This window comes from Macaca mulatta, chromosome 7, assembly GCF_049350105.2.
Source record: "Macaca mulatta isolate MMU2019108-1 chromosome 7, T2T-MMU8v2.0, whole genome shotgun sequence".
NCBI lineage: Eukaryota > Metazoa > Chordata > Mammalia > Primates > Cercopithecidae > Macaca > Macaca mulatta.
In genome coordinates this window covers 21,946,870-21,972,482 of record NC_133412.1, presented here as the reverse complement: position 1 = coordinate 21,972,482, position 25,613 = coordinate 21,946,870, and the positions used below count along the sequence as shown (strand labels likewise).

The 25,613-nt window shown below is 42.6% G+C and overlaps 1 protein-coding gene across 1 annotated transcript; it reads right to left on the bottom strand.

The window, feature by feature from the left end:
• Positions 1–138: 138 nt before the first annotated feature.
• Positions 139–25,613, bottom strand: EIF3J (eukaryotic translation initiation factor 3 subunit J). The gene is given in 8 exon segments (NM_001261052.1): positions 139–1,645; positions 2,345–2,418; positions 5,427–5,588; positions 8,736–8,850; positions 12,472–12,563; positions 13,072–13,126; positions 25,370–25,473; positions 25,560–25,613. Coding segments are annotated over 8 exon segments (777 nt in total). The 5' UTR covers positions 25,603–25,613; the 3' UTR covers positions 139–1,513.

Below are 25,613 nucleotides of genomic sequence, written 5' to 3'. Positions count from 1 at the left end.
ACTGCTAAGGAAATCTTAGCCCTTGTCTGCCTTAAAAGAATCTTTATTTACTGTAATTATTGCTATGTAGTCACTACTTTTTATTAATTCCTCAAATCACTCAGATGGTCTTGTTTTCCACTTAGTAAGTAGTCTACAGAGCTTTGACGTTCCTATTTCCTATATAAGAGAAATTTAAAACATTTTTTGTTCTTTCTGTCTTAGGGGAATAAAAAAAACACTAACCACACATTTGGTTAAACTGCTTAGGAGAAGACATAATAACGAATCCCCAATCTATACTTAACAGCCATAAACCTGAGTTATAGGCTCAGTTACTCCAAATAAATAGTTCTTATAGGTACTTAATTAGGCCTTAGTATCTAAATAACAAAATAATTTCCCCAAATAAATAAGATGAAGGCAGCCCTATACCTTTGTTGCTCTATGGTGACATTATTAAGGACCTGGCAAATCACTCGTTTTAAAGCTGTAACTATGTCAAGCATTTATTAAGATTTAGTATGTAGAGAACTGTAATCCCAAGAGCTGTGTTCTATACTCTCAAAAAGTATCTCTTGGGAGGTAACACAAAATTTAAGTCCTCACAATAGTGATTTTATTAAATTAGTTGCTTTATAAAACATTGCAGATGTCATAATTGTTAACATAACAATTTACCAAACTGTAGTTAACTGGTGCAGTTTGCTGAGCATGTTTTATAAAGGAAAGGAAATGCCAAAACCCTGGTAAAGTTGTTCCATTGCAGCCTAAGAGAACAAAGATTTGTTTCTCAGACACTTAAATCAGTCAAATAAAAATGTTTCCCTCCCCCACCTGAAGCACTTCATCAGTAGAAATAGCCTGATAAATAACTAGACAGTCTTTGCACTGAAGAGATTCCACAACATGTAATGCAATAATGGAAAGGTTACCTTCTTTAGCTTCAAAGTTGGAGGGTTTTGGTCATTTTAATTTTATATCAAACTAGTGCTTTTCAGCCGCAGTATCTTCACTCTGAGATAAGCAGTCTTCTTCACAATGTATTTTTAATATCCTCATGTTCAATTTTAAGACAAAGCAATTTTAATACTAGGTGCACACCACATGCCCTTGCTGCAAACTGCTTTTCTTGACAAGTTACGAAGTAGTTCAAGGAGGTATGGTTAAGGCTGTATTACTGAATGGTGCTGGTAAATACTACACAGTTTTTTTGTCATGTTGCAACCTTTTGTTTCCAATTTATTTAGTGACTGCTGCTATGAAATCAGATAGCAACAATGACAACATTATTAGGTTTGTTTTGAACTATGATTTAGTAGCAACTTAGGTTCCAATTTTAACCCCTTGGCAGCAAGATCCAAGTTCCCTCATTTGCACATTAGCACCTAAGTGTCAAGGGGTTAAATAACCAGCACAAAATATACTGCACTTCTGATTGTAGCATTTGGCAGAACTGAAAGGAAAGGAAGTTGTGCTACATGTTCAAGGGATTGTGGGCAACATAAAGATGATACCAAGAAAAGATAAAATGTCACATGAAGTCTTCATAGTCTTGTACATATCCTCCATCATAACCACCATAATCTGCCAGATCATCTTTCATGGTGGCTTTTAATCCCCCTCCAGGAACCACACCTTTCTTCTTCTTTTTGGCTTTGCTTTGCTAAAGATGAAAGAGAGTTAATTCATGAAACTTTATGTGCTATGGGCATCTTACCTGGTATAGCAACCCTCACAGACACACAAAAACCTTTGGTCCCAGACACACTAGTTCCGTAAGGGACAACCGAGCCTACATGTTTTGGACCTGAACAGGTCTCTAAAAGGTCTCCCAGAGTCAGTCTCTCCAAAACTTGATCTGGGTCCTTGTTCCTGCTCTGGATACCTAGCCCACCAGCAGGGGTTATAAGTTATTGGTAGAAAGCCTCAACTTCACTGAAGCAAATTTAGAAAAGTGTGAATAAGTACCCCCCAATTTTAACTCACAAAGCTAACCTTTACTTGACATACTTCTCTTACTTTTATAAATATTCTGCAAAGTGAGTATTATTGTCCCTATTTTAGAAGGGAGAAAACTGAAGCTTAGAAAAGCTGATTTACCTATAGCTATTGAGTGGCAGAGCTAGTATATGAACCCAGTCTATGATTTCAGCAATTTCTATGAACTCAGAAAAGGGGAACATGTCTGGAAACAAAAGGACAGTAATAGCACCCATACTCCTGTTCTAGTCTAACTTAAATGGTATTAGTGAGTTGCTTGACTTTTAAGTAATTAGGACAGGCTCCTATTACATTTGTTGAATGTTAGACCTATAACCCCACTCTAATTTAATACACATTTCCCTACACAGCTTGCTCTTACCTTTTCTTGCTTCTGTTTTTCACTGCAAAGCACAGTCAGTGAATTGGTAATTTTTTTCAAGTCATCAATTTCCACTTAAAAAAAAAAAGGGCATACCATTAAATGTGAATTTTTAAGCATTTTGAAAACTTAAAGCTAAATATATACATTCCACATATATCTATATATCCCAAAATGTACATTCCAAAAGTGTTATGAGAAATCCAATTTATTCACTGTTAAACTTCAGTAACTATGAAAGGACCATGAATTTCTTCTTTTTAAACATAAGGTGGCCGGGCACAGTGGCACATGCCTGTAATCCCAACACTTTGTAATCCCTAGGTGGGTGGATCACTTAAGCCCAGGAATTCGAGACCAGCTTGGGCAACACAGCTAGACCCAGTCTCTTGAAAATAAAATTTATTTATAATGATGACCTGTAATCACCAACACACCACTGTTCAACCAAAGAGAAACTGTCTTTTATAGCTCACAATGCTTCCTACTGTCCTTCCTTAGTCTAAACAAATGGGAGAGGATAACATGCCCTTCCATTAACATACCCCCAGTAATCAGTGAGAACAGACAAATAAACATGGAATGACAAGTATTATTATTTATATTATTTTTTATTTTTTGAGATGGAATCTCACTCTGTTGCCCAGGCTGGAGTGCAGTGGTGCCATCTCAGCTCACTGAAAGCTCCACCTCCTGGGTTCATGCCATTCTCCTGCCTCAGCCTCCCAAGTAGTGGGGACTACAGGCGTCCACCACCACACCCAGCTAATGTTTTATATTTTTAGCAGAGACAGGGTTTCACTGTGTTAGCCAGGATGGTCTCAATCTCCTGACAGGTGATCCGCCTGCCTCGGCCTCCCAAAGTGCTGGGATTACAGGCGTGAGCCACCGCGCCCGGCCTATTTTATTTTATTTTATTTTATTTTATATTATTTTTTTTGAGACAGAGTCTCGCTCTGTCGCCCAGGCTGGAGTGCAGTGGTGCGATCTCCGCTCACGGCAAGCTCCGCCTCCCGGGTTCACGCCATTCTCCTGCCTCAGCCTCCCGTAGCTGGGACTACAGGCGCCCACCACCTCGCCCAGCTAGTTTTTTTTTTGTATTTTTTAGTAGAGACGGGGTTTCACCGTGTTAGCCAGGATGGTCTCGATCTCCTGACCTCGTGATCCGCCTGTCTCGGCCTCCCAAAGTGCTGGGATTACAGGCTTGAGCCACCGCGCCTGGCCCTATTTTATTTTTTTTGAGACGGAGTCTCGCTCTGTCACCAGGTTGGAGTACAGTGGTGTGATCCCGGCTCACTGCAACCTCCACCTTCCGGATTCAAGTATTGTCCTGCCTCAACCTCCTGAGTAGCTGGGATTACAGGTGCACACCACCATGCCCAGCTAATTTTTGTATTTTTCTTTTTTTTTAGAAGAGACAGGGTTTTACCATGTTGGCAAGGTTAGTCTCAAACTCCTGACCTCGGGTGATCCACTGGCCTCAGCCTCCCAAAGTGCTGGGATTACAGGCATGAGCCACTGCGCCCGGCCGGAATGACAGTTCTTAAACCTACAATGACAACACCCTATCCCATCATGTCTCCATTTTCTTGCATGGGAATTAGAGTGAGAACAGTGACCATCTCCATGTCCCACCACGAAATGGTCCTGTTCAGTGGACAGCATTATCAGCCTTATAAAAATATGAAGCTGGAAAGAAACACCAGTTTTTAGCTACTAGAAAGTGTTCAGTTTTGGTAAGAGAACACCTCCAAAAACCAGAAAAAAATAGTACATGCAGAATAAAATATCAACTCTGGGCACATTACCAATCAAATATAGAGCCCTCAGCATAGTGATATTTCTCAAAGAAAACCCAATCCATTGTAGAGGATTCCTCTTTCTCCATCTTAAAAACTGCAAATAGGCTGGGCGTGGTGGCTCACACCTGTAATCCCAGCACTTTGGGAGACCAAGGTGGGGGGATCACCTGAGGTCAGGAGTTCCAGAGCAGCCTGGCCAACATGGTGAAACCCTGTCTCTACTAAAAATACAAAAAATTAGCCAGGCGTGGTGGCAGGCACCTGTAATCCCAGCTACTCGGGAGGCTGAGTGGAAGAATTGCTTTTTTTTTTTTTTTTTTTGAGATGGACTCTCGCTCATTCCCCCAGGCTGGAGTGCAGTGGTGCGATCTCAGCTCACTGCAAGCTCTGCCTCCCGGCTTCACACCATTCTCCTCCCTCAGCCTCCCAAGTAGCTGGGACCATAGGCACCAGCCACCATGCCCAGCTAATTTTTTTTTTTTTTGTATTGTTAGTAGAGATGAGGTTTCACCGTGTTAGCCAGGATGGTCTTGATCTCCTGACCTCGTGATCCACCCACCTCGGCCTCCCAAAGTGCTGGGATTACAGGCGTGAGTCACTGCGCCAGGCCAGGAGAACTGCTTTAACCCAGGAGGCAGAAGTTGCAGTGAGTTGAGATGGTGCCACTGCATTCCAGCCTGGGCGACAAAGCAAGACTCCATCTCAAAAAAAAAAAACTGCAAATACTAGCAAAACCAGTCCCTTCCATACATTCCTGCTTCACCACCCATGGCTGTCACTCCCATTCACCCTGCCCTGAAATGTATGACTCCTGTCAAGGTGTGGCACCACAACCACGGACCCAGAGAATAGGAGCCAGCCCTGTCATGCAACTTGCACCTTGTCTAATTCTGCTCTGTAAAAACCAGTGGCCAAAGTCTCACCCAACCCAAATCCTACAGGGCCAGAGACCTTTTTCCCTCAAAAGATACTTCCCAGCCCCTCTCAAGTGATAATCAGATAAAAAGAATGCGCCAGTGTTTTACTAGCTGCTTTGCTGACAAGCCCAGGTATCTCTTAAGGAAGCCATTGTAAAACAAGAAGTCCTCCTACAAACAAAAAGATCCAGCACTCAAATTCACTGTGTATCTGCAGCCCAACATTCACAAGGTAATTGCTAAAACAGCAAATCATGAGTCTGTATTATAGTATCCTTGAAAATAAAAAATAACCTTCAACCTCCTGAAGATAACATCCTACTAAAAATCTACCCAGAGGGGCTAGAGATTAGAATTACTTACATGAAATACACACATCTCGAACTAAGACTTCCAAAAAACTGGCATAATATAGTGATTTTTCATATTGTGTAATTTTATCTTTTAGTAACTTTCCAAACTCTGTAAAGTCATCTCTTGAAGATGGGTTCATAGCATCTATTCCATAAACTGTATTATTAACACCTGTAGGAGAAAAGAAGCACTGAAAAGTATCAGGAGGTTAGGATTTTTAAAACAAACCTTACAAGCCAATCAGCTATGTGAATAACCCTGTTGTTTCATTCTAAAGCAGAGGCTCTGAACCTGAAGCCACTGGAGTCATTGGATAGAATGGCTGGAGCGGGACAGGGCGGGGTGGGGGTTGGGGGCAGGGGGACTACGAACTTAAATCAGAAAAACAGTCACATCTTTATTAACCCGTAATTCAGCATTTCCTTCCGTTTCAATTGACTGGCAACAAATCACAGTGGTATTAGCAAAACTTGACTTACCAGGAGAGATTACACACACTCTCCTGACATTACAGATATCTTACAATATTAATATTGTTCAGTCATCATTACTCTCAAATGACATTTTTTTTTTTTTTTTTTTTTTTTGAGACGGAGTCTCGCTCTGTCGCCGGGCTGGAGTGCAGTGGCCGGACCTCAGCTCACTGCAAGCTCCGCCTCCCGGGTTCCCGCCATTCTCCTGCCTCAGCCTCCCGAGTAGCTGGGACCACAGGCGCCCGCCACCTCGCCCGGCTAGTTTTTTGTATTTTTAGTAGAGACGGGGTTTCACCGTATTAGCCAGGATGGTCTCGATCTCCTGACCTCGTGATCCGCCCGTCTCGGCCTCCCAAAGTGCTGGGATTACAGGCTTGAGCCACCGCGCCCGGCCGACATTATTTATTAGACCTGCCACTATACCTTATTTAATGCATCAATAAGGAAGCACATAATTCTGTATCACAAATTGTCATTTTAGTATTTTGACATCTATTTCTATATAACAGGTTTTCTTTATAATTAAGTATTTTATTCATTTAAAAACAATATATCAAGGCCAGACACAGTGGCTCACACCTGTAATCCCAGCGCTTTGTTTGGGAGGCCTAAGAGGGAGGATCGCTTGAGGCCAGGAGTTTGAGACCAGCCTGGGCAACACAGCAAGACTTCATCTCTACAAAAAGAAATTGTTTTAATTAGCCAGGTGTGGCTAGATGTAGTGGCTCACACCTGTAATCCAAACACTTCGAGAGGCCAAGGCAGGTGGATCACCTGAGGTCAGGAGTCCGAGAGACAAGCCTGGCCAACACAGTGAAACCCCGTCTCTACTAAAAATACAAAAATTAGCCAGGCATGGTGGTGGCATGTGTCTGTAATCCCAGCTACTTGGGAGGCTGAGGCACGAGAATCACTTGAACCCAGGAGGCAGAGGTTGCAATGAGCCGAGACTGCACCACTGCCTTCCAGCGTGGGTGACACAGTGAGACTCTGTCTCAAAAAAATAAATAAAATTAGCCAGGTGTGGTGATATTCACCTGTAGCCTTCACTACCTGGGAGGCTGAGGTGGGAAGATTGTTTAAGCCCAGGAGTTAGAGGCTGCAGTGAGCTATGGTCATGCCACTGCACTCCAGACTGGATGACTGAGCAAGACCCTTTCTCTAAAAATAAAACAACATATTACATTACAAAAGGGATACTCTGTTCTTGTACAAGAACACCCCCACAGTAAAGTGGGGAGAGAGGGAACAAAAAGAGTAAGAAACAAAGATGGATCCTGTGAAAGTATTTGTCTAACTCCAGAAGCTAAAAAGGGGTAAACATGTTATATCCCAATAGAAGAAATATGGCCTGGGCTGCGCATGGTGGCTCCTGCCTGTAATCCCAACACTTTAGGAGGCCAAGGCGGGCAGATCACTTGAGCTCAGGAGTTCAACAACAGCCTGGGCAGCATGGTGAAACCCTCTATCTACAAAAAAATACCCAAAAAAAAAAAAAATTACCCAGGCGTGGTGGCATACACCTGTAGTCCCAGCTACTTGGGAGCCTTAGGTGGGAGAATGGCTTGAGCTCAGAGGCAGAGATCATACCACTGTGCTCTAGCCTGGGTGACAGAGCCAGACCCTGTTAGAAAAAAAAAAAAAATCTGGCCCACATGAGTTTTAGACTAAGATAAGTATGCTTCTGTATCCTCCATATCAAGTATGTTAGTTATTAACAATATCACATGTGGTATTTTAGTATGAGAAACACAACAGTAAAATCCTATTAACAATGACTGTATGAATGCATGTTTTTTACCTTTTAGTCTGTAACAGGTGTCCCATGCTAGGCTTTATGCACACTTCATAAACCTGCCTCTTTAATAAACACATGGGCAGCTTTTACCATCCTAGGAAGACACATAATAACAGCCAAGAACCCTCTATAATTAGACGAGTGCAGTTAAGACCTGCCAAGCATACAATGGTGCACGGAGCATTCACAGCAACTCCCGGTATTTGTACAGATCCACTAACAGATAAGGTCACACTTCGCCATGAAAAGGAAAACAATCACTACAGTCAGCCTTTTGATCTGTTTAGAGTAGAGAAAGCATGAAGGTGGGGGAGACGTATCAGAATAACTAGAGCTTTCCTTCTTGGCTATAAATTGCAATGATTTAACTGTTTCAACATGATCTTCTACTCTGAAAAGTACTCAACAGGTAATGACAAACTTGGTTAAATGAAATGAAGGCTTTGACTATTTCTCTAGCCATGTCTCTTACTCTGGAACACTCTGAATGTAACTATTTATAGGATGCTGCACTTTTATCTCATGCACTAACCACAGCTGCAGACACCACACACAGAAATGGAGGCCCTCTAAAGACAGGGCATGGTAAGGGCAAAGAAGGATTGCAGAAGGAAATGACACTGAGCACAAGAAGGCACAGAAAAAGCTACATGCTTCACCTGGAGCAACATCCTACTGTCTAAGTCTTAAGACAGCAGGACAGCCCTACAGTCCATTTCAAAGCTACAGACCTCACATTTCATGCAAATTTCATCCAGCTGATAAAAATATTCTACGCAGCAGTGTACTTCATTTGAGTCTACTCCTTTTTGCCCTTCTTGCATTGCTATAAATGACTTATCTTAATAATCTTTTACTCAAAACAATCATTCAAAAATCTGAAAATGTAATGAAATCTCAAATATACACAGAGATTAAAAGCTGCTTTCTAATATCTACATTAGCCAGTATCATGTTTCTTTTAAGAAAAGGAGATGTTTTCTGAACTTTCTGGGGTCTTCACCTGTAACAGTTTAATACTGTATTGCAATCATACTCCTGTCTTACCAAAAGTTTCCTTTGCTAATTCGAGGTCTGACTCTTCCTGTAATTTCTTTAGCCGAAGTTTATCTGCTAATTGTTCTTCTGGTGTTAGCACTTTAGGTTCTTCAGGTTCTTCTAACTAAAATGAGACAAAAGTTTTTAAAAAGCACTGGGATTATGATGCACCCAGTACCTTTCTGTATTGTATGAATTCTTAAGCATATATAATTATAAATAAAAGTGAACACTGGTAATTACTGTTTCAGGCATTCCTCTAAACACTTTAGTTTTTTTTTTTTTTTTTTTTTTTTAAAAGACAGAGCCTCACTCTGCCACCAAGGCTGGAGTGCAGTGGCGCGATCTTGGCTCACTGCAACTTCTGCCTCCTGGGTTCAAATGATTATTGTGCCTCAGCCTCCCAAGTAGCTGGGATTACAGGCATGCGCCACCACATCTAGCTAATTTTTGTAGTTTTAGTAGTGACAGGGTTTCACCATGTTGGCCAGGCCGATCTTGAACTCCTGACCTCAAGTGATCCGCCCGCCTCAGCCTCCCAAAGTGCTGGGATTACAGGTATGAGCCACTGTGCCCAGTCCACTTTAGATATTCTTAACCCAATTTTAAAGATAAACAATGGAGGCACAGAGAAACAACCTGCCCACAATAATAGAAGGTAACACGGCTGGTAATGTGACAGATTTGTACCCAGGAAGACTGGGATTACTTCTATAGCCTTTTTTAAAAATAAGAAATTGAGACTGTGGAAAAGGTAAAAATACTACTTTCATACACTGCTACTAAAACTATATTGGAACAACCTTTCTAGGGCAACTTGGTAATATGTATCAAGTCTTAAATAATACTTTTACATGCTTTAATCAAGCATTCTACTTCTAGGTATTTACCTCAAGAAATAAGATGCACACAAATATATAAGCCCAAGAATGTACATTAGAGTATTATTCATAATTTCAAATAAATTTACAGACAACCTAAATGTCCAACAGAATGGTTCAAAACATTTCCCCTTTTCATCATATTGTATAATTATAAAAGTATCATTATAACAAATTTTAAAGATATAATAGTAGATGTCATTTGTTTCCCAAACCCACTTCTCTGAGATGACAGCTGACAGCTTAGTGTGTATCCTTTATACTGGGATATAATTTTTCTTTTTTTTGAGATGGAGTCTCACTCTGTCGCCCAGGATGGAGATGGAGTCTCGCTCTGTCACCCTCACTCTGTCGCCCAGGCACAATCTCCACTCACTGCAAGCTCCGCCTCCAGGGTTCACGCCATTCTCCTGCCTCAGCCTCCCAGGTAGCTGGGACGACAGGCGCCTGCCACCAGACCCAGCTAATTTTTTGTATTTTTTAGTAGAGACGGGGTTTCACCATGTTAGCCAGGATGGTCTTGATCTCCTGACCTTGTGATCTGCCCACCTCGGCCTCTCAAAGTGCTGGGATTCCAGGCATGAGCCACTGTGCCCGGCTGTTTTCTTTTTTTTTTTTGAGTCAGGGTCTTGCTCTGTCACCTAGGCTGGAGTGTAGTGGTGCAATCATGGCTCATTGCAGCCTCAACTTCCTGGGCTCAAGTGATTCTCCTACCTTAGCTTCCCAAGCAGCTGATACTACAGGCATGTACCACCATGCCCAGCTCATTTTTCTACTTTTTGTAGAGACGGGGTCTCCCTATGTTGTCCAGGCTGGTCTCAAATCCATGGACTCAAGCAATAGTCCCACCTCAGCCTCCCAAAGCGTTGCAATTACAGGAGTGAGCAAACCACCCTGGGCTGTTTTAATTTTTGAACCATGTAAATGTGTTCTCAAATAGAAAATAGGCCAGGCGCAGTGGTTCACACCTATAATCCTAGCACTTTGGGAGGCCAAGGCAGGTTGATCACCTGAGGTCAGGAGTTCGAGACCAACCTGGCCAACATGGTGAAATGCCATCTCCACTGATAATACAAAAGTTAGCTGGGTGTGGTGGCACACGCCTGTAGTCCCAGCTACTCTGGAGGCTGAGGCAGGAGAATCACTTGAACCCAGGAGGAGGTTGAAGTGAGCTGAGATCACACCATTGCACTCCAGCCTGGGTGATAAGAGTGAAACTCCATCTCCAAAAAAAAAAAAAAAAGAAATAGAAAATAGGCTGGGTGTGGTGGCTTATGCCTGTAATCCCAGCACTTTGAGAAGTCGAAGCAGGCAGATCACTTGAGGTCAGGAGTTTCAGACCAGCCCAGCCAATGTGGCAAAACCCCATCTCTACTAAAAATACGAAGATTAGCCAGGCATGATTGCGTGTGCCTGTAATTCCAACCTGGGATGCTGAGGAATGAGAATTGCTTGAACCTGGGAGATGGAGGCTGCAGTGAGCCAAAATCACACCACTGCATTCCAGCAGCCTAGGTGACGGAGTGAGACTCTGTCTAAAAAACAAAAACAAAAAAACCACACAAATAAATATTTCTGATCCTGTGCCAAATAATCAAAAACAAATACATTTATATAGCTACATGACACAGAAATGAACAATTTTTGTATTTTGTTCAATATATACACTGCAAATAAAAACTAATCCTGGCCAGGCACAGTGGCTCACGCCTGAAAGCGCAGCACTTTGGGAGGCCGAGGCAGACAGACCACAAGGTCAGGAGATTGAGACCATCCTGGCCAACATGGTGAAACCCCATCTCTATTAAAATACAAAAAATTAGCTGGCCGTGGTTCCTGTAGTCCCAGCTACTCAGGACGCTGAGGCAGGGGAATGGCGTGAACCCGGGAGGCAGAGAGGTTGCGCTGAGCCGAGACTGAGCCACTGCACTCCAGCCTGGTGACAAAGCAAGACTCCATCTCAAAAAAAAAAATCTACTTTGGGAGGCCGAGACGGGCGGATCACGAGGTCAGGAGATCGAGACCATCCTGGCTAACACGGTGAAACCCCATCTCTACTAAAAAAATACAAAAAAAAAAAAACTAGCCGGGCACGGTGGCAGGCGCCTGTAGTCCCAACTGCTCGGGAGGCTGAGGCAGGAGAATGGCGTAAACCCGGGAGGCGGAGCTTGCAGTGAGCTGAGATCCGGCCACTGCACTCCAGCCTGGGCGGTAGAGCGAGACTCCGTCTCAAAAAAAAAAAAAAAAAAGGCCGGGCGCGGTGGCTCAAGCCTTTAATCCCAGCACTTTGGGAGGCCGAGACGGGCGGATCACGAGGTCAGGAGATCGAGACCATCCTGGCTAATACGGTGAAACCCCGTCTCTACTAAAAAATACAAAAAACTAGCCGGGCGAGGTGGCGGGCGCCTGTAGTCCCAGCTACTCGGGAGGCTGAGCCAGGAGAATGGCGTGAACCCGGGGGTGGAGCTTGTAGTGAGCTGAGATCTGGCCACTGCACTCCAGCCTGGGCAACAGAGCGAGACTCCGTCTCAAAAAAAAAAAAAAAAAAAAAAAAAAAAAAAAAAATCTAATCCTGTTGACTAGAATGAACTACAGGCACTGGCAGAAATCACTGACTGTAGTCACTGCACTATCATGACTGTTCCTGAATGTTTGTGAAAACTTAAAAGACACTCATATATAAAACTGGGTTCTGTTTTTGCAAAAACCATAAATCAATTTGTTTTGGATTTTACCTACCTTATGGTATCCACTTACAGTCTTTACAGAGCCCTTCAAATTACTAGGTAATATTTGCAGCCTGTTAGAAACTATACCACTACCGATGTGAGAATTCTGTATTTTAGAAAACAAACGGTACTTACCCTCTTTTTAATTTCTTCTTGCCTTTTCTTCTGTTGCCGTTCTTTCTCTTTTATCTTTTCTGCTATTTTTTTCTTTTCTGAAATTTTTACCTCTAAAAGTAAAAAAAAGTTTTATTCACAGTTATACTGAGTATTTTCCAGTTTATTGATGAGACAGACATGATACTTGTATACTGTTAAGAGACCAAACCTTTCCCAGCTTCAAACAGTGATTTTTCTCACAAATAATGGGAAACTTCTGGGACAACTCCTTCTCCTCTCTAACATGACCCCTAAGATCCAAATATCTCTTCATATTTCCCCACCGTCCTATAGGCAGGGCTTAGATCATTCAACTATAATTAATGCCAAAACCTCTACCCTTTCCTCCTAACAATACCTAGCACTCACACAGAAATACAGCAGGTATCTAATCTGATTATATTTTGAGGAGATACAGAAAAGTTGCAGGGAAAACAGAATAAAGTGGGAATGGAAGGACACTTGGTTTCTAAATACCAAAATCTCCCATTTTGTGAGCATTCTGTCATTTGTCTTAATACAAGTCACAAATGCTCAGCAAGACATAAAAACAAAAATGGAGGTACCCCAGTGGCTCACCTGGTTTGACTTCTGCTTCCTCTTTTTTTTCATCATCATCGTCATCCCAGTTATCCTAAAGAAAAAGACTTCCATTAATAATTCTTGCTTTTCTGTGTGAACCTTATTATCAACTTGACTAACTCCAGAGAAATAAGTTGGTTGGTATTTTTTGGTACTGCATTAACTTTTTAAATTAATGTAGGGAGAACTGACATCTTATAATGCTGAGCTGCCCTAACCAAGAATAACAGCTGTCTTTCCATTTGATCAAGTACATTTTTGTATCTTTCAGAAGTGTTTTAAAGTGGTTTCCCTATTAGAGACTCTGCACATTTCTCTTTAGATTTATTCCTAAGTATCATCTTGCATGTTGCTATTGTAAATAGGGTATTTTCCTATTATGTCCTCTAAGTGGCTATTATTTGTGTATAAAAACATATTGGCAAGACCCGGTCTCTACAAAAAAAAAATATATTAAAAAATTAGCTGGGTGTGGTGGCACATGCCTGTAGTCTCAGCTACTTGAGAGGCTAATGTGGGAACATCACTTGAGCCCAGGAGGGTAAGGCTGCAGTGAGTTATGACAGTGCCACTGCACTCTAGCCTGGGCAACTCACTATCATAAAGACCTTGTCTCAAAATAAATAAACAAAAATAACTACTGGCTTTTTTATATGTTAATATCCTGCTACCTTACTGAATTCATTTATCTCTTAAGTTAGATTTATCATTGCTTCTCTAGGGTTTTCCAGGTATGCTGCCTTATCTGGAAACAAAAGATAGCTCTACTTCTTTACCAATCCTTAGGCCCTCACAATTGATTTATCTAATTGGGCCAGCTAAACCTCTAGTACAATGTTGAACAGCAGCAGAGGTAATGGGCATTCTTGCTTTCTGGATGGAATGTTCTGTTGTTTCCCCATGAAGTGCTATGCATCCCAACAAATTTATGCAGTAAAATTTACCAGACTTTTTTTTTGTTTTTTTTTTTTGAGACGGAGTTTCGCTCTTCTTGCCCAGGCTGGAGTACAATGGTGCAATCTCGGCTCACTGCAACCTCCACCTCCCACATTCAAGCGATTCTCCTGCCTCAGCCTCCCCAGTAGCTGCGATTACAAGCATGTACCACCACGCCTGGCTCATTTTTGTATTTTTAGTAGAAAGAGTTTTTTGTTTTTTGTTTTTGTTTTTGTTTTTTTGAGACGGAGTCTTGTTCTATTGCCCAGGCTGGCTGGAGTACAGTGACGCGATCTCAGCTCACTGCAACCTCCGCCTCCTGGGTTCAAGTGATTCTCCTGCCTCAGCCTCCTGAGTAGCTGGGATTACCAGCGCACGCAACTATGCCTGGCTAATTTTGTATTTTTAGTAGAGACAGGATTTCACCATGTTGGTCACGCTGGTCTCGATCTCATGATCCGCCCGCCTCGACCTCCCAAAGTTCTGGAATTACAGGCGTGAGCTACCACACCTAGTCCCAGATTTTTATTCCATTGCCTCTGGATGGATTTCAAGTCAATTAGAAAGTCTTTTCTTTGTTTTGTTTTGTTTTGTTTTTGAGATGGAGTTTTGCTCGTTGCCCAGGCTGGAGTGCAATGGCGTGATCGTGGCTCACTGCAACTGCTGCCTATTGGGTTCAACCAATTCTCCTGCCTCAGCCTCCCAAGTAGCTGGGATTACAGGCATGCACTACCACGCCCAGCTAACTTTGTATTTTTAGTAGAGACGGGGTTTGTCCATGTTGGTCAGGCTGGTCTCAAACTCCCAACCTCAGGTGATCCGCCCGCCTCAGCCTCCCAAAGTGCTGGGATTACAGGCATGAGCCATTTCGCCCAGCCATAAAGTCTTTTCTTACACCTAAGAATTCACCCACAATCTTTTCTAGAATGTGTAGGGTTTCATTGTTTTTTTATTTAGATCTCTGATCTATTTGGAGTTTTTGTCTTGTGTATGACGTGCGACACGAATCTAGTTGTATTTTTTTCCAAAAGGGCTACCCAGTTGTCACTGCATCATTTATTAAAAAACCTTTAATAAATAATGATTTTCTCCCTGGGCTATGGTTTGAATGTGTCCTCTAAGTTCATGTGATGAAAACTGAATCTCCAATCCAACAGTGTTGAGAAGTAGGGTCTTTCAGAAATCGTTAGAGGCAAAGCCCTCATGAATGGATTATTAATACCTTTATCTTAGGAGTAGACACCTGATAAAAGGATGAGTTCTGCAATCCTTTGTGCTCTTTTGCCCTTCTGCCACAGGATAATAGCACAAGAAGGCACTCACCAGATGCCAGCACCTTGATACTGGACTTCTCAGCCTCCATAACCATACGAAATAAATCTGTTTATAAAATACCCCGTCTATTGTTGCAGCAAAAAAATTTTTAAGATACCCTGTGACTTACCATATACTAAATGTTCATATATACTTGGTCTACTTCTGGGCTTTTGATCCTATCCCACTAATCTACTGTCTCTCCATACACCAGTACCATACTGGGGGTTTTTTTGTTTTGCTTTTTGAGACAGAGTTTCGCTCTCGTTGCCCAGGAATAACCCAGGAGTGGGAGGCTGCAGTGAGTTGAGATTGCACCATTGCACTCCAGCCCAGGTACAGTGCAAGACTCTGAAAAAAAGGAGTCAAGGCCGGCACATGCCTGTAATCCCAATACTTTGGGAGGCCAAGGTGGGCAGATCACCTGAGGTTGGTAGTTCAAGACCAGTCTGACCAATATGGAGAAACCCCATCTCTACTAAAAGTACAAAATTTGCTGGGTGTGGTGGCACATGCCAGTAATTTCAGCTACTCGGGAGGCTGAGGCAGGAGAATCACTTGAACCTGGCAGGCAGAGGTTGTGGTGAGCCGAGATCGCACCATTGCATTCCAGCCTGAGCAACAAGAGCAAAACTCCGTCTCAAAAAAAAAAAGTCAAGAGCTGATCAAGCCTTCATGGATTCCACTCTAACTCAGGGCACTTTAAAATAGATCTAGCCAGGTGCAGCAGCTCAGACCTGTAATCCCAGCATTTTGGGAGGCCAAGGCAGGCAGATCACTTGAGACCAGGAGTTCTGAGACCAGCCTGGCCAACATGATGAAACCCCATTTCTACTAAAAAATACAAAAATTAGGTGGGTGTGGTGGCGCACGCCCATAATCCTAGCCACTCAGGATGCTGAGGAACAAGAATCATTTGAACTCAGGAGGCGGAAGTTGCAGTGAGCCAGGATCGAGCCACTGTACTCCAGTCTGGGCAAGAGAGACTGTCTTAAAAAAAAGATCTACACTGTCTTTTCTATGCCTAACTCAATCACTGAGCTAAATATAAACCAATTATCAAACACAATTTTCTAAAAGCTTCACAGAACTTAGAAGGCTCAAGTTTAATAGGGACAGACAGAGCCCTATGATTAAAGATGGTTTTAATCATAGGTAGCCTGGCCATTGTCTCAGCAACCACCAGGCACACTATGATATGCCATTTGAACCTGAGCGGCAAGATGGCAAATGCAAGGCAAGAGGCCCTGACGCTACTAAAGAAGCAAAGGCTGACTAATATGACTAATATGCCACACTATGACACCAAGTTTCTGGTTTCATAACACAAAGGGTCACAAATTTGTATCAGCCTGGAATATAAACTAACCAAGCCTTGATTCTTAATAAAAATCTCTAAGTCCACTAAATAAATTAAAAATTCAATATCATGATTAAGGCTGTCATACGGTCTGCAAGCATAATGAAAGGAACTTTGTATAAAAAAGTAAATGTATTTTTATATTCACCTTACTTCAGCAATTTAACCCACAGCTCGCAGTTTTAACAGATTGAGAGCAAACCAGCTAGTCATTATTTGAATAACTATAATACTAGAGTTAGAAATTAGAGATTAAATGTTTATATTTCGCCATTAGTTTGCTAAGTGCTTATATTAATACATCACAGTACAAAAGGAACCAAAGAGCTAAAAATAGAGGTGAATTACTAGGCATTTTTTGTTGTTTAAATCTTCTCAGAACCCAGGAAGGCTGGATCTGTGAGTGATATGCGGCAGTGCTTCAGTTCATTTGCTTACTTCCAGAAGGTGCATATTTACAACCCTTCTGAGCAACAGGTGTAGTAACAAGGTTAATTCTCGTAACAGTCCTGTAAGGAAGGTCGTGTTATCCCCCCATTTTACAGAAAAGGAAACCGAGGCCCAGACACAGCCATCCCACAATCTCAGTGAAAAACTAAGGGACCTGCTCTGAATGGACCAAAGTTCTTTAAAGTGTCATAGTACAAAGTTACACTTAGAAGAATAAGTTCTGGTATTCTATTACACAGTAAGGTGACTATAGCTAATAACAATGTTGTATATTTCAAGATAGCTCCATGAGAAAATTTTGAATGTTAACACCACAAAGAAATGATAAATGGGCCAGGTGCGGTGGCTCACGCCTGTAATCCCAGCACTTTGGGAGGCCGAGGCGGGCGGATCACAAGGTCAGGAGATCGAGACCATCCTGGCGAACACGGTGAAACCCTGTTTCTACTAAAAATACAAAAAATTAGCCGGGCGTGGTGGCGGGCGCCTGTAGTCCCAGCTACTCGGGAGGCTGAGGCAGAAGAATGGCGTGAACCCGGGAGGCAGACGTTGCAGTGAGCCGAGATCCGGCCACCGCACTCCAGCCTGGGCGACAGAGACAGACTTTGTCTCAAAAAAAAAAAAAGAAAAGAAATAAGAAATGATAAATGTTTAAAATGATGAAATAGTAATTACAATGTATACATGCATTGAAACATCACAATATACCCCATAAATATGTACATTATGTGTCAAATTGTAAAAACAATTTTTAAAAAGTTTTAAATAACAACATTTGATTGATCTTTTTATTAAAAATAAAAAAATGATTTACTTTTTTAAAAAGCATGTTTTAAACACTTGCCTACAAAGTTCGTGGTTCGGTGGAGTTCAGTTCACTGTAATAAAACAGCTTACAACCCATCTTTAGAGTAACATGCTGAGATTCGTCCTTTAAATGTATACATGTAAACAGCTTCATTTAAGGCTTTTTAAAACACAGTGTTAAGGAAAGTCTTTAAAAAGTATGTTTTAAACACTTGCTTAGAAAATTCAGTCTGGTAAACAATTTAATTCACTGTAATAAAGCAGCTCACAATGCAAAATAATAATAAAAATAGTATTATAGTAAATATGACTTCTTCCCTGAGTCCTGAAGTATAAAATAACTAACCTGGAACTAAGTCCCTCTCCTGGAAACTGGGAATCTCCTTAAAGGGAAGGATTATGACACATATTAAGATATGCCCAGCTGGAGGTATACTGGTTACCAACCTTCTCACTTAAATAATTGCTTGTAGTGGTTCTTTACCGATCTTTTTTTTTTTTTTTTTTTTTTTTTTTTTTGGAGACGGAGTCTCACTCTGTCGCCAGGCTGGAGTGGACAATCTTGGTTCACTGCAACTGCAACCTCCACCTCCTGGATTCAAGCGATTCTCCTGCCTCAGCCTCCCAAGTAGTTGGTACTACAGGTATGCACCATCACACCCAGCTAATTTTTGTGCTTGTAGTAGAGACGGGGTTTCACCATGTTGGCCAGGATGGTCTTGATCTCTTGACCTCGTGATCTGCCCACCTCAGCCTCCCAGAGTGCTGGGATTACAGGCGTGAGCCACCGTGCCTGGCCCCTCCCAACTTTTTTTTTTTTTTTTTTTTTTTGAGATGGAGTTTCACTCTTGTTGCCCAGGCTGGAGTACAATGGCACGATCTCGGCTCATTGCAACCTCACCGCCTCTTGGGTTTAAGCGATTCTCCTGCCTCAGCCTCCCAAGTGGCCGGGATTACAGGTATGCGCCACCACAAACCAGCTAATTTTTTACTATTAGTAGAGACAGGGTTTCTCCATGTTGGTCAGGCTGGTCTTGAACTCCCGACCTCAGGTGATCCACCCACCTCAGCCCCCCAAAGTGTTGGGATTACAGGCGTGAGCCACCACACCCGGCCAGTTTTCTACTAATTTTAAGAAACTGGGCCAGACGTGCTGGCTCACGCCTGTAATCCCAACATTTTGGAAGGCCAAGGCGGCTGGAATATCTGAGGTCAGGGGTTCAAGACCAGCCTGGCCAACATGACAAACCCTCGTTTCTACTAAAAATACAAAAAAAATTAGCAGGGCATGGTGGTGTGCACCTGTGGTCCCAACTACTTGGGAGGCTGAGGCCCAAGAATCACTTGAACCCAGGAGGCAGAGGTTGCAGTGAGCCGAGATCACGCCACTGCACTCCAGCCTGGGTAACAGAGAAAGCCTCCACCTAAAACAAAAAGAAAAAAAAGACAAAAGAAAAAAACTGGTCTGCAAGCCTCTGGTACTAAGAGGTCAAGAAGGAAGAAGTATGGCTGAAAATAGGGAGCTCCATCTCAATACCCCCAAGGTAAACAAACAAACTCAACATAGGAGCATTTTTGTATAATGTTGATGCTCCTCAGTTACCCTTTCCAGAAAAACATCACCCCCAGCCCACCCATATTACAGCTCCCTCAGCACATTCACACCAACTGTATGTCCACCTCTATCCCTGTCCCTAGTTTCTCCCATCAAAGCATAAATCTTACCCCAGACACACATCAATGCAGACATAATGAAGCTACCTTGACATTCTCTACTCCATCACAGAATGGATTTTAGTAGCAAAAGAAGTGGTTCTGGCCAGGAGTGGTGACTCATGCCTGTAATCCCAGCACTCTGGGAGGCCAAGGCAGGCGGGCCACAAGGTCAAGAGATCGAGACCAAGCTGGCCAACATGGTGAAATCCCGTCTCTACTAAAAATACAAAAATTAGCTGGGTGTGGTGGCATGTACCTGTAGTCCCAGCCACTTGGGAGGCTGACGCAGAAGAATCGCTTGAACCAGGGAGGCAGAGGTTGCAGTGAAGCGAGATCACTTCACTGCACTCCAGCCTGGAGACAAGAGTGAGACTCTGCCTCAAAAAAAAAAAAAAGCTGGGTGCAGTGGCTCACACCTGTAATCCCTGTAATCCCAGCACTTTGGGAGGCTGAGGCGGGTGGATCACCTGGGGTCAGGAGTTCGAGACCAGCCTAAACAACATGGAGAAACCCCATCTCTACTAAAAATACAAAATTAGCTGGGCGTGGTGGTGCATGCCTGTAATCCCAGACACTCGGGAGGCTGAGAATCTCCTGAGGCAGGAGAATCGCTTGAACTCGGGAGGCAAAGGTTGCGGTAAGCTGAGGTCGCGCCATTGTACTCCAGCCTAGGCAACAAGAGCAAAACCCCGTCTCAAAAAAAAAGAAAGAAGTGGTTCTATCAACATGTCCCAAGAAGAGCCATGACATCTGTTCCTCAATTCATAAAAGGAACCTTGACTGTCACTCTCTCCCCAAAGTGCTTACAAGTGTGCCCTGAAGTTACTACCAAACTAGCACTAAGCCCCTAAAGAAAGGCGCATAGTAAGTGTCAGCAAAAGAGACTGGTCACACTTCCAAACAGATGTAATTATAAAAGCAAAAGGCCAGGTAGCTTTCCCCAGGAAATTAGAGTTTTTGTTTCCATCATTATAAAATTAAGTGCCTGAAAAGTAGATTTAAGGTAGAATGTTCACCACGCTGCTTCAAACAATATGCCCAATTTTCTGTAAACACTAGGAGTCTGTAAATTCCAGCAGCAAATTCAGATAAAATGCAAAAAGGGTTCCTAGAGAAACAGCTAAAATTAACTTAAAATATGGAGCAAGTCTACAACTCACTTCAAAGAGCCCTAAATGGTTATTTGATTCAAGAGACTACCTATGAACATCCAATTAAATCCCTTACCCAATTATTTTTGGCAGCCAATTAATCTTTCAACTATAATATCCAATTTATCTTCAAAAGAATCACCCAGGCTGCTCTCCTAAAATGGCTAGCTTCTTAGAATAGGGCCTGTTTATAAACTACTTGCTTATCTATACTCTTGCCCTGCAGATACACACCCATCATTTAGGCCATTTCTATGAAAGAGATGGCTGCTTTTTAACTTTAAAATCTGCTTCCTAATTGAACACATTATTAGAAGCAAAGCAGAAAACTTTAAATCTTGCTTTCTTTTTATTTTTAACAATGTGGCCAGTAGTTAGCTGGTTCTGTCTTCATAATATAAAACTACATTATGTCACATGCAATGAGAACACATTTAGGGCTGAAAATGCTTTCCAACTTAAGCAAGATATATTTATAGATTGTCAAATAGAAGTAGCTTCAAATGAGCAATAAAACTCTTTGCCCTATAGCAACAGCCTAGGAACTAACATATACTCCTTCTCCTTTTTTCTTTAAATAATTTGGTTTAGGTAAAACATAATCTCTTGCTGGAAAGAAAAAAAGGCTTTAATTGGTGTTCTGTAAGCTGTGCAGTTCTACTCTGAGAGAACTCAGAACTGTGCAACGAGATCTTGGCAAGTGTAGACTTCCAGCAAACTTTCAGTTTTTTAAAAGCCAAAATGTTCTTCCACCATCTCGGAATTATCCTGGGTGTCTAAAAGTCAAGGTGCCTGCCTTAGTAAATTCTACTTCATTTAATTCAATTCATTAAGCTTTTAACATACTACAATGGATCAGCACTGAGCTGAGTTCCATCTCAATGCCTACCTGTCTCATATTCAGGACAGTTATCAATCTACTTTCAATTCCTGGCTAAGCAATATCAAGACACTGAACACTAAACAAGCGGTTTATTCACGATGATCCATCATGACGAGAAAATATTTTTCAATAACAAACATGCTTCCTAATTCAAAACTTGCTAGTTTATAAGAGTGGCAGGGTATGAAACGATATGATTGAGATTTTCTTGAAAATAATCTGGTTGGAAGAAGAAAGTGGGGATACAGAGGAAACAAGAGGGGTCACTGGCTTATTAAATGTTTCTCTCTACTGAGTGTTTGGAATTTTTCGTAAGTTACACATACACATACACACACTGTCTTCAAAATACCCATTTACTGGCAAAATGCCCACCTTCTGGGTATTCCCCAGTAATTTCACATTTCTGTAAAATACAGATCCTATTCTTTAGAAGTTGTTTCCAACCCTTGGAAAATGTCCTTATCTCGTAGATTCAAACTATTTATTGGAATAGGATCCTAACAGAGGGTGAACGAGTAGGATGAGATAGGCTCAACTAAGTCTGTTCTTTAGGATCACTCTCTCTTTTAATGTATTGGGGTCTTGCTATTTTGCCCAGGCTGGCTTCAAACTCCTAGGCTCAAGCAATCCTCTTGCCTCAGCCTCTTCAGGATCTTTTAAAAGAAATGCTGTATGATTAGAGGCAAATGCCTGAGATGGCTGAACAGCTAGAAGTTTCTGCAAACTCTGCACCCTTTGAATAAATCTAGCTTCTAAACTGTTCTACTGAAATGCTAGGAGACTAGTAAAATGGAGTACAAGTTATGTTGTCCTTGCTTCCAGTAGGTACTCACTGCCTTCTCAGTCAACACATCCTACACATCATACCAGCAATGGGGAAGGAGTCATATATGCCAAGTGAACAATTCTTCCCACTGCCTCTGCACAACTATCAGGATAGGAAAAAAGGTAAATAAAGCCAGGGTGATGGGAAAGTATGCTCCCAAGTTCTCATCTTTTTAACTGGGGAAAAGCACAGCCTTTTCTCTCCATATATATTAATAGTTGTACAGTTTAACCTAAGTCCACTTCTGCCACTGCCAGATAGCTATTTGAAAAGTCAAGGACAGCAAAATACTAAGTCTACTAAATGATAGTAAAGTGCTGGAGCAAATTATAATAACAAAGACATCAGTTTTCCTTTCATTTCCCAGAACATTACAAATGACATTAAACCTGTATTTTTAAAGGTTAAGTACTAGATGCTGACATAAACAGAAGACCTCACGGAAACTAAGCCTTGTCTCCAACCCCTCACAAAAAGTACAAAAACATAAGAATTCAGAAATTTGGTGATATGGCTGAGCCTGCTGGCTCACGCCCACAATCCCAGCATTTTAGGCCAAGGAGGATAGATCACTTGAGCCCAAGAGTTCAAGACCAGCCTGGGCAACATGGCAAAACCCCATCTCTACCAAAAACACAAAACTCAGCCAGTCTCATAACTCCATCTCAAAATAAATAGGCCAGATGCAGTGGCTCACACCTGTAATCCCAGCACTCTGGGAGACTGAGGCGGGAAGATCACTTTGACCTCAGGAGTTCGAGACCAGCCTAGGTAACATGGCGAAACCCTGTCTCTACAAAAAAATATGTATATATAAATTAGCTGGGCACAGTGGTGCACACCTGTAATCCCACCTACTAGGGGGCTGAGGCTGGAGAATCACTTGAACCGGGGAGGCAGAGGTTGCAGAGATCGTGCCACAGCATTCCAGCCTGGGAGACCTGGTGAGACCTTGTCTCAAAAAATTAGATGGAGAGATTAAATTGTTTTAAGTTAAAAAAAAAAAACTTAGCACTAAAAGAGCAACTGGACAAGATAATCTTTGTCATCCCTTACACCTTGTAAATATCCAAAACTTGTTCCAAGTGATCAGAATTACATTCATCAGAGGCTGGGCGCGGTGGCTCACGCCTATAATCCCAACACTTTGGGAGGCCTAGGCGGGTGAATTACCTGAGGTCAGGAGTTTGAGACCAGCCTGACCAACATGGAGCGAAACTCCATCTCAAAAAAAAAAATTATATTCATCAGGATCGATACCATTTAGATCCCTTAATCCCAGGGAAGTTATTCCATGACATCAGTCTACACTATCCATTAAAACTTCATTTTCTGCAACTTCTTTCCTAATATCTCTAATCTTTTCTCTGCATTTGTTAACTTATTCCCAAATTTCGTAACAGATGTCTTAACTGCCACTTCCTATATGCATGGAAAAAAATGAAAGGACCAATATGAACCCAAGGCTCAAAACTGAAAATCTGCTACAATGTAGGGGGATAACTAACATCTTGTAATGAGGCTGGTAACACAATCTAGTCCCATGTTTCTACAACATGTAAATAAAGCTTCTAAGTGTCTTCAAATAATCAGTCGATTTATTAACTTCAATGTGTGCAAAGCTCACAACATTCTTAAACCTCAGGCTGTCAATAAATTGGATATCCACACATCCAACCTCATCGGACTGGGGAGAAAAGAGAAAAACTAAAAACAACATCCCTATTAAGTTCATAGTGATTATCTAGCTTAAACTTTTCAGCCCAGGCAGAAGGATTTGTAGGGTTCTCCATTTTGTGCTTATAAGTTAGGAGAAAAAAATTCACTAAATTAGGCAAAACTACAGAAAAAAATCATTTTCCATTTCACACAAAACTTTATCTGCACAAATATAACAAGATTTTGAGAACTTTGTTAATAAGAGTCTTAACATTTTGGATTTGAGACTTCTGTAACTACCGTAAAAAAAAAAACACGTAGAAGTAAATGTCACCTAAAAGCTGTATAATGAACCCTTCGGAGTTTTCAAAATCAAACGACTGAGGTAAAAATGATTATCTACAAGGCATAGACAAAAAACCAACAACAACAACAAAACACCACAGGCCCGTAATCTACTACAACCACCAAATCTTCAATATTTCCTTAGGTGTCGTATGTGTGTAGTTGAGTAACTGACATCTCTCCATTCCTCAGGTCACGGTGTGAACTACCTGGGTTTCTGTCCACTAACTGTGGGCGATCTCAGTGTTCAGTTCATCCTTTTTACCACAGGGTGGGGGAAGGGAAAGCCAAAAGTTATTTCGCTTTACTGTTTCTACCTGTCTCGTGTGGGAAAAAAAAAGGTTGAAATTCAACAACAATATTTCACTCATCTAAACCCTCGAACAAACTGTATAAGTAGAGTTACTTATACAGTAACTCATAAGTGAGTTACTGGCCCTGGGCTGACCTGAGCTCGAAAAGGCATGCGACTTCTTTCAAGACCTTCCATATGGATAAGCTGCAAGGCTCAATTCCCAACTTCCCGGTCTCATTCCTGCGAGAGGCTCCGGACCGCGAAGCTTGCACGTGGGCCGACCCGGCCGATGCTGTCACCTTTCGTCGCCAGCCAGCGGGTGGGATCCAGGCCAGAGAGCAGACCCTCAACCGGAGAGGGGGTACGGGAGGCCACGCTGCCAGTCTTCGGCCCACATGGCCGGCAGGCGGAGGGGAAGAGAGCACCACCAGGCCCTAGGCTCACGCCTGGACCCACGGCCCGCAGGCCCCGGCAGCGCCCCAGGGCCCAGCGTCGGCCGGCAACCAGCCAGCCCGCTCCCGCGCTGCCCGTCACCCTAGCCCGCACCCACCTTGACGTCCTCGTCCTCGTCCTCGCCTTCCCAGCGGTCCCCGCCGGCAGTGCCGCCGCCCCCCACCTTCCGCACTGGGTCTTCCACGGAGAACGCGTCCGCGTCTACGGAAGAGAGCGAGCCGCGTTAGTGCCTGCCATGGCGTGAGGCCGGCGCCGGCCCGGGCCCTACGCCAGCAACTTCTCCTCACCCCAGGAGTCCGAGTCCCCTGCCGCCGCCGCCGCCGCCGCCATCTCGAGCCGGG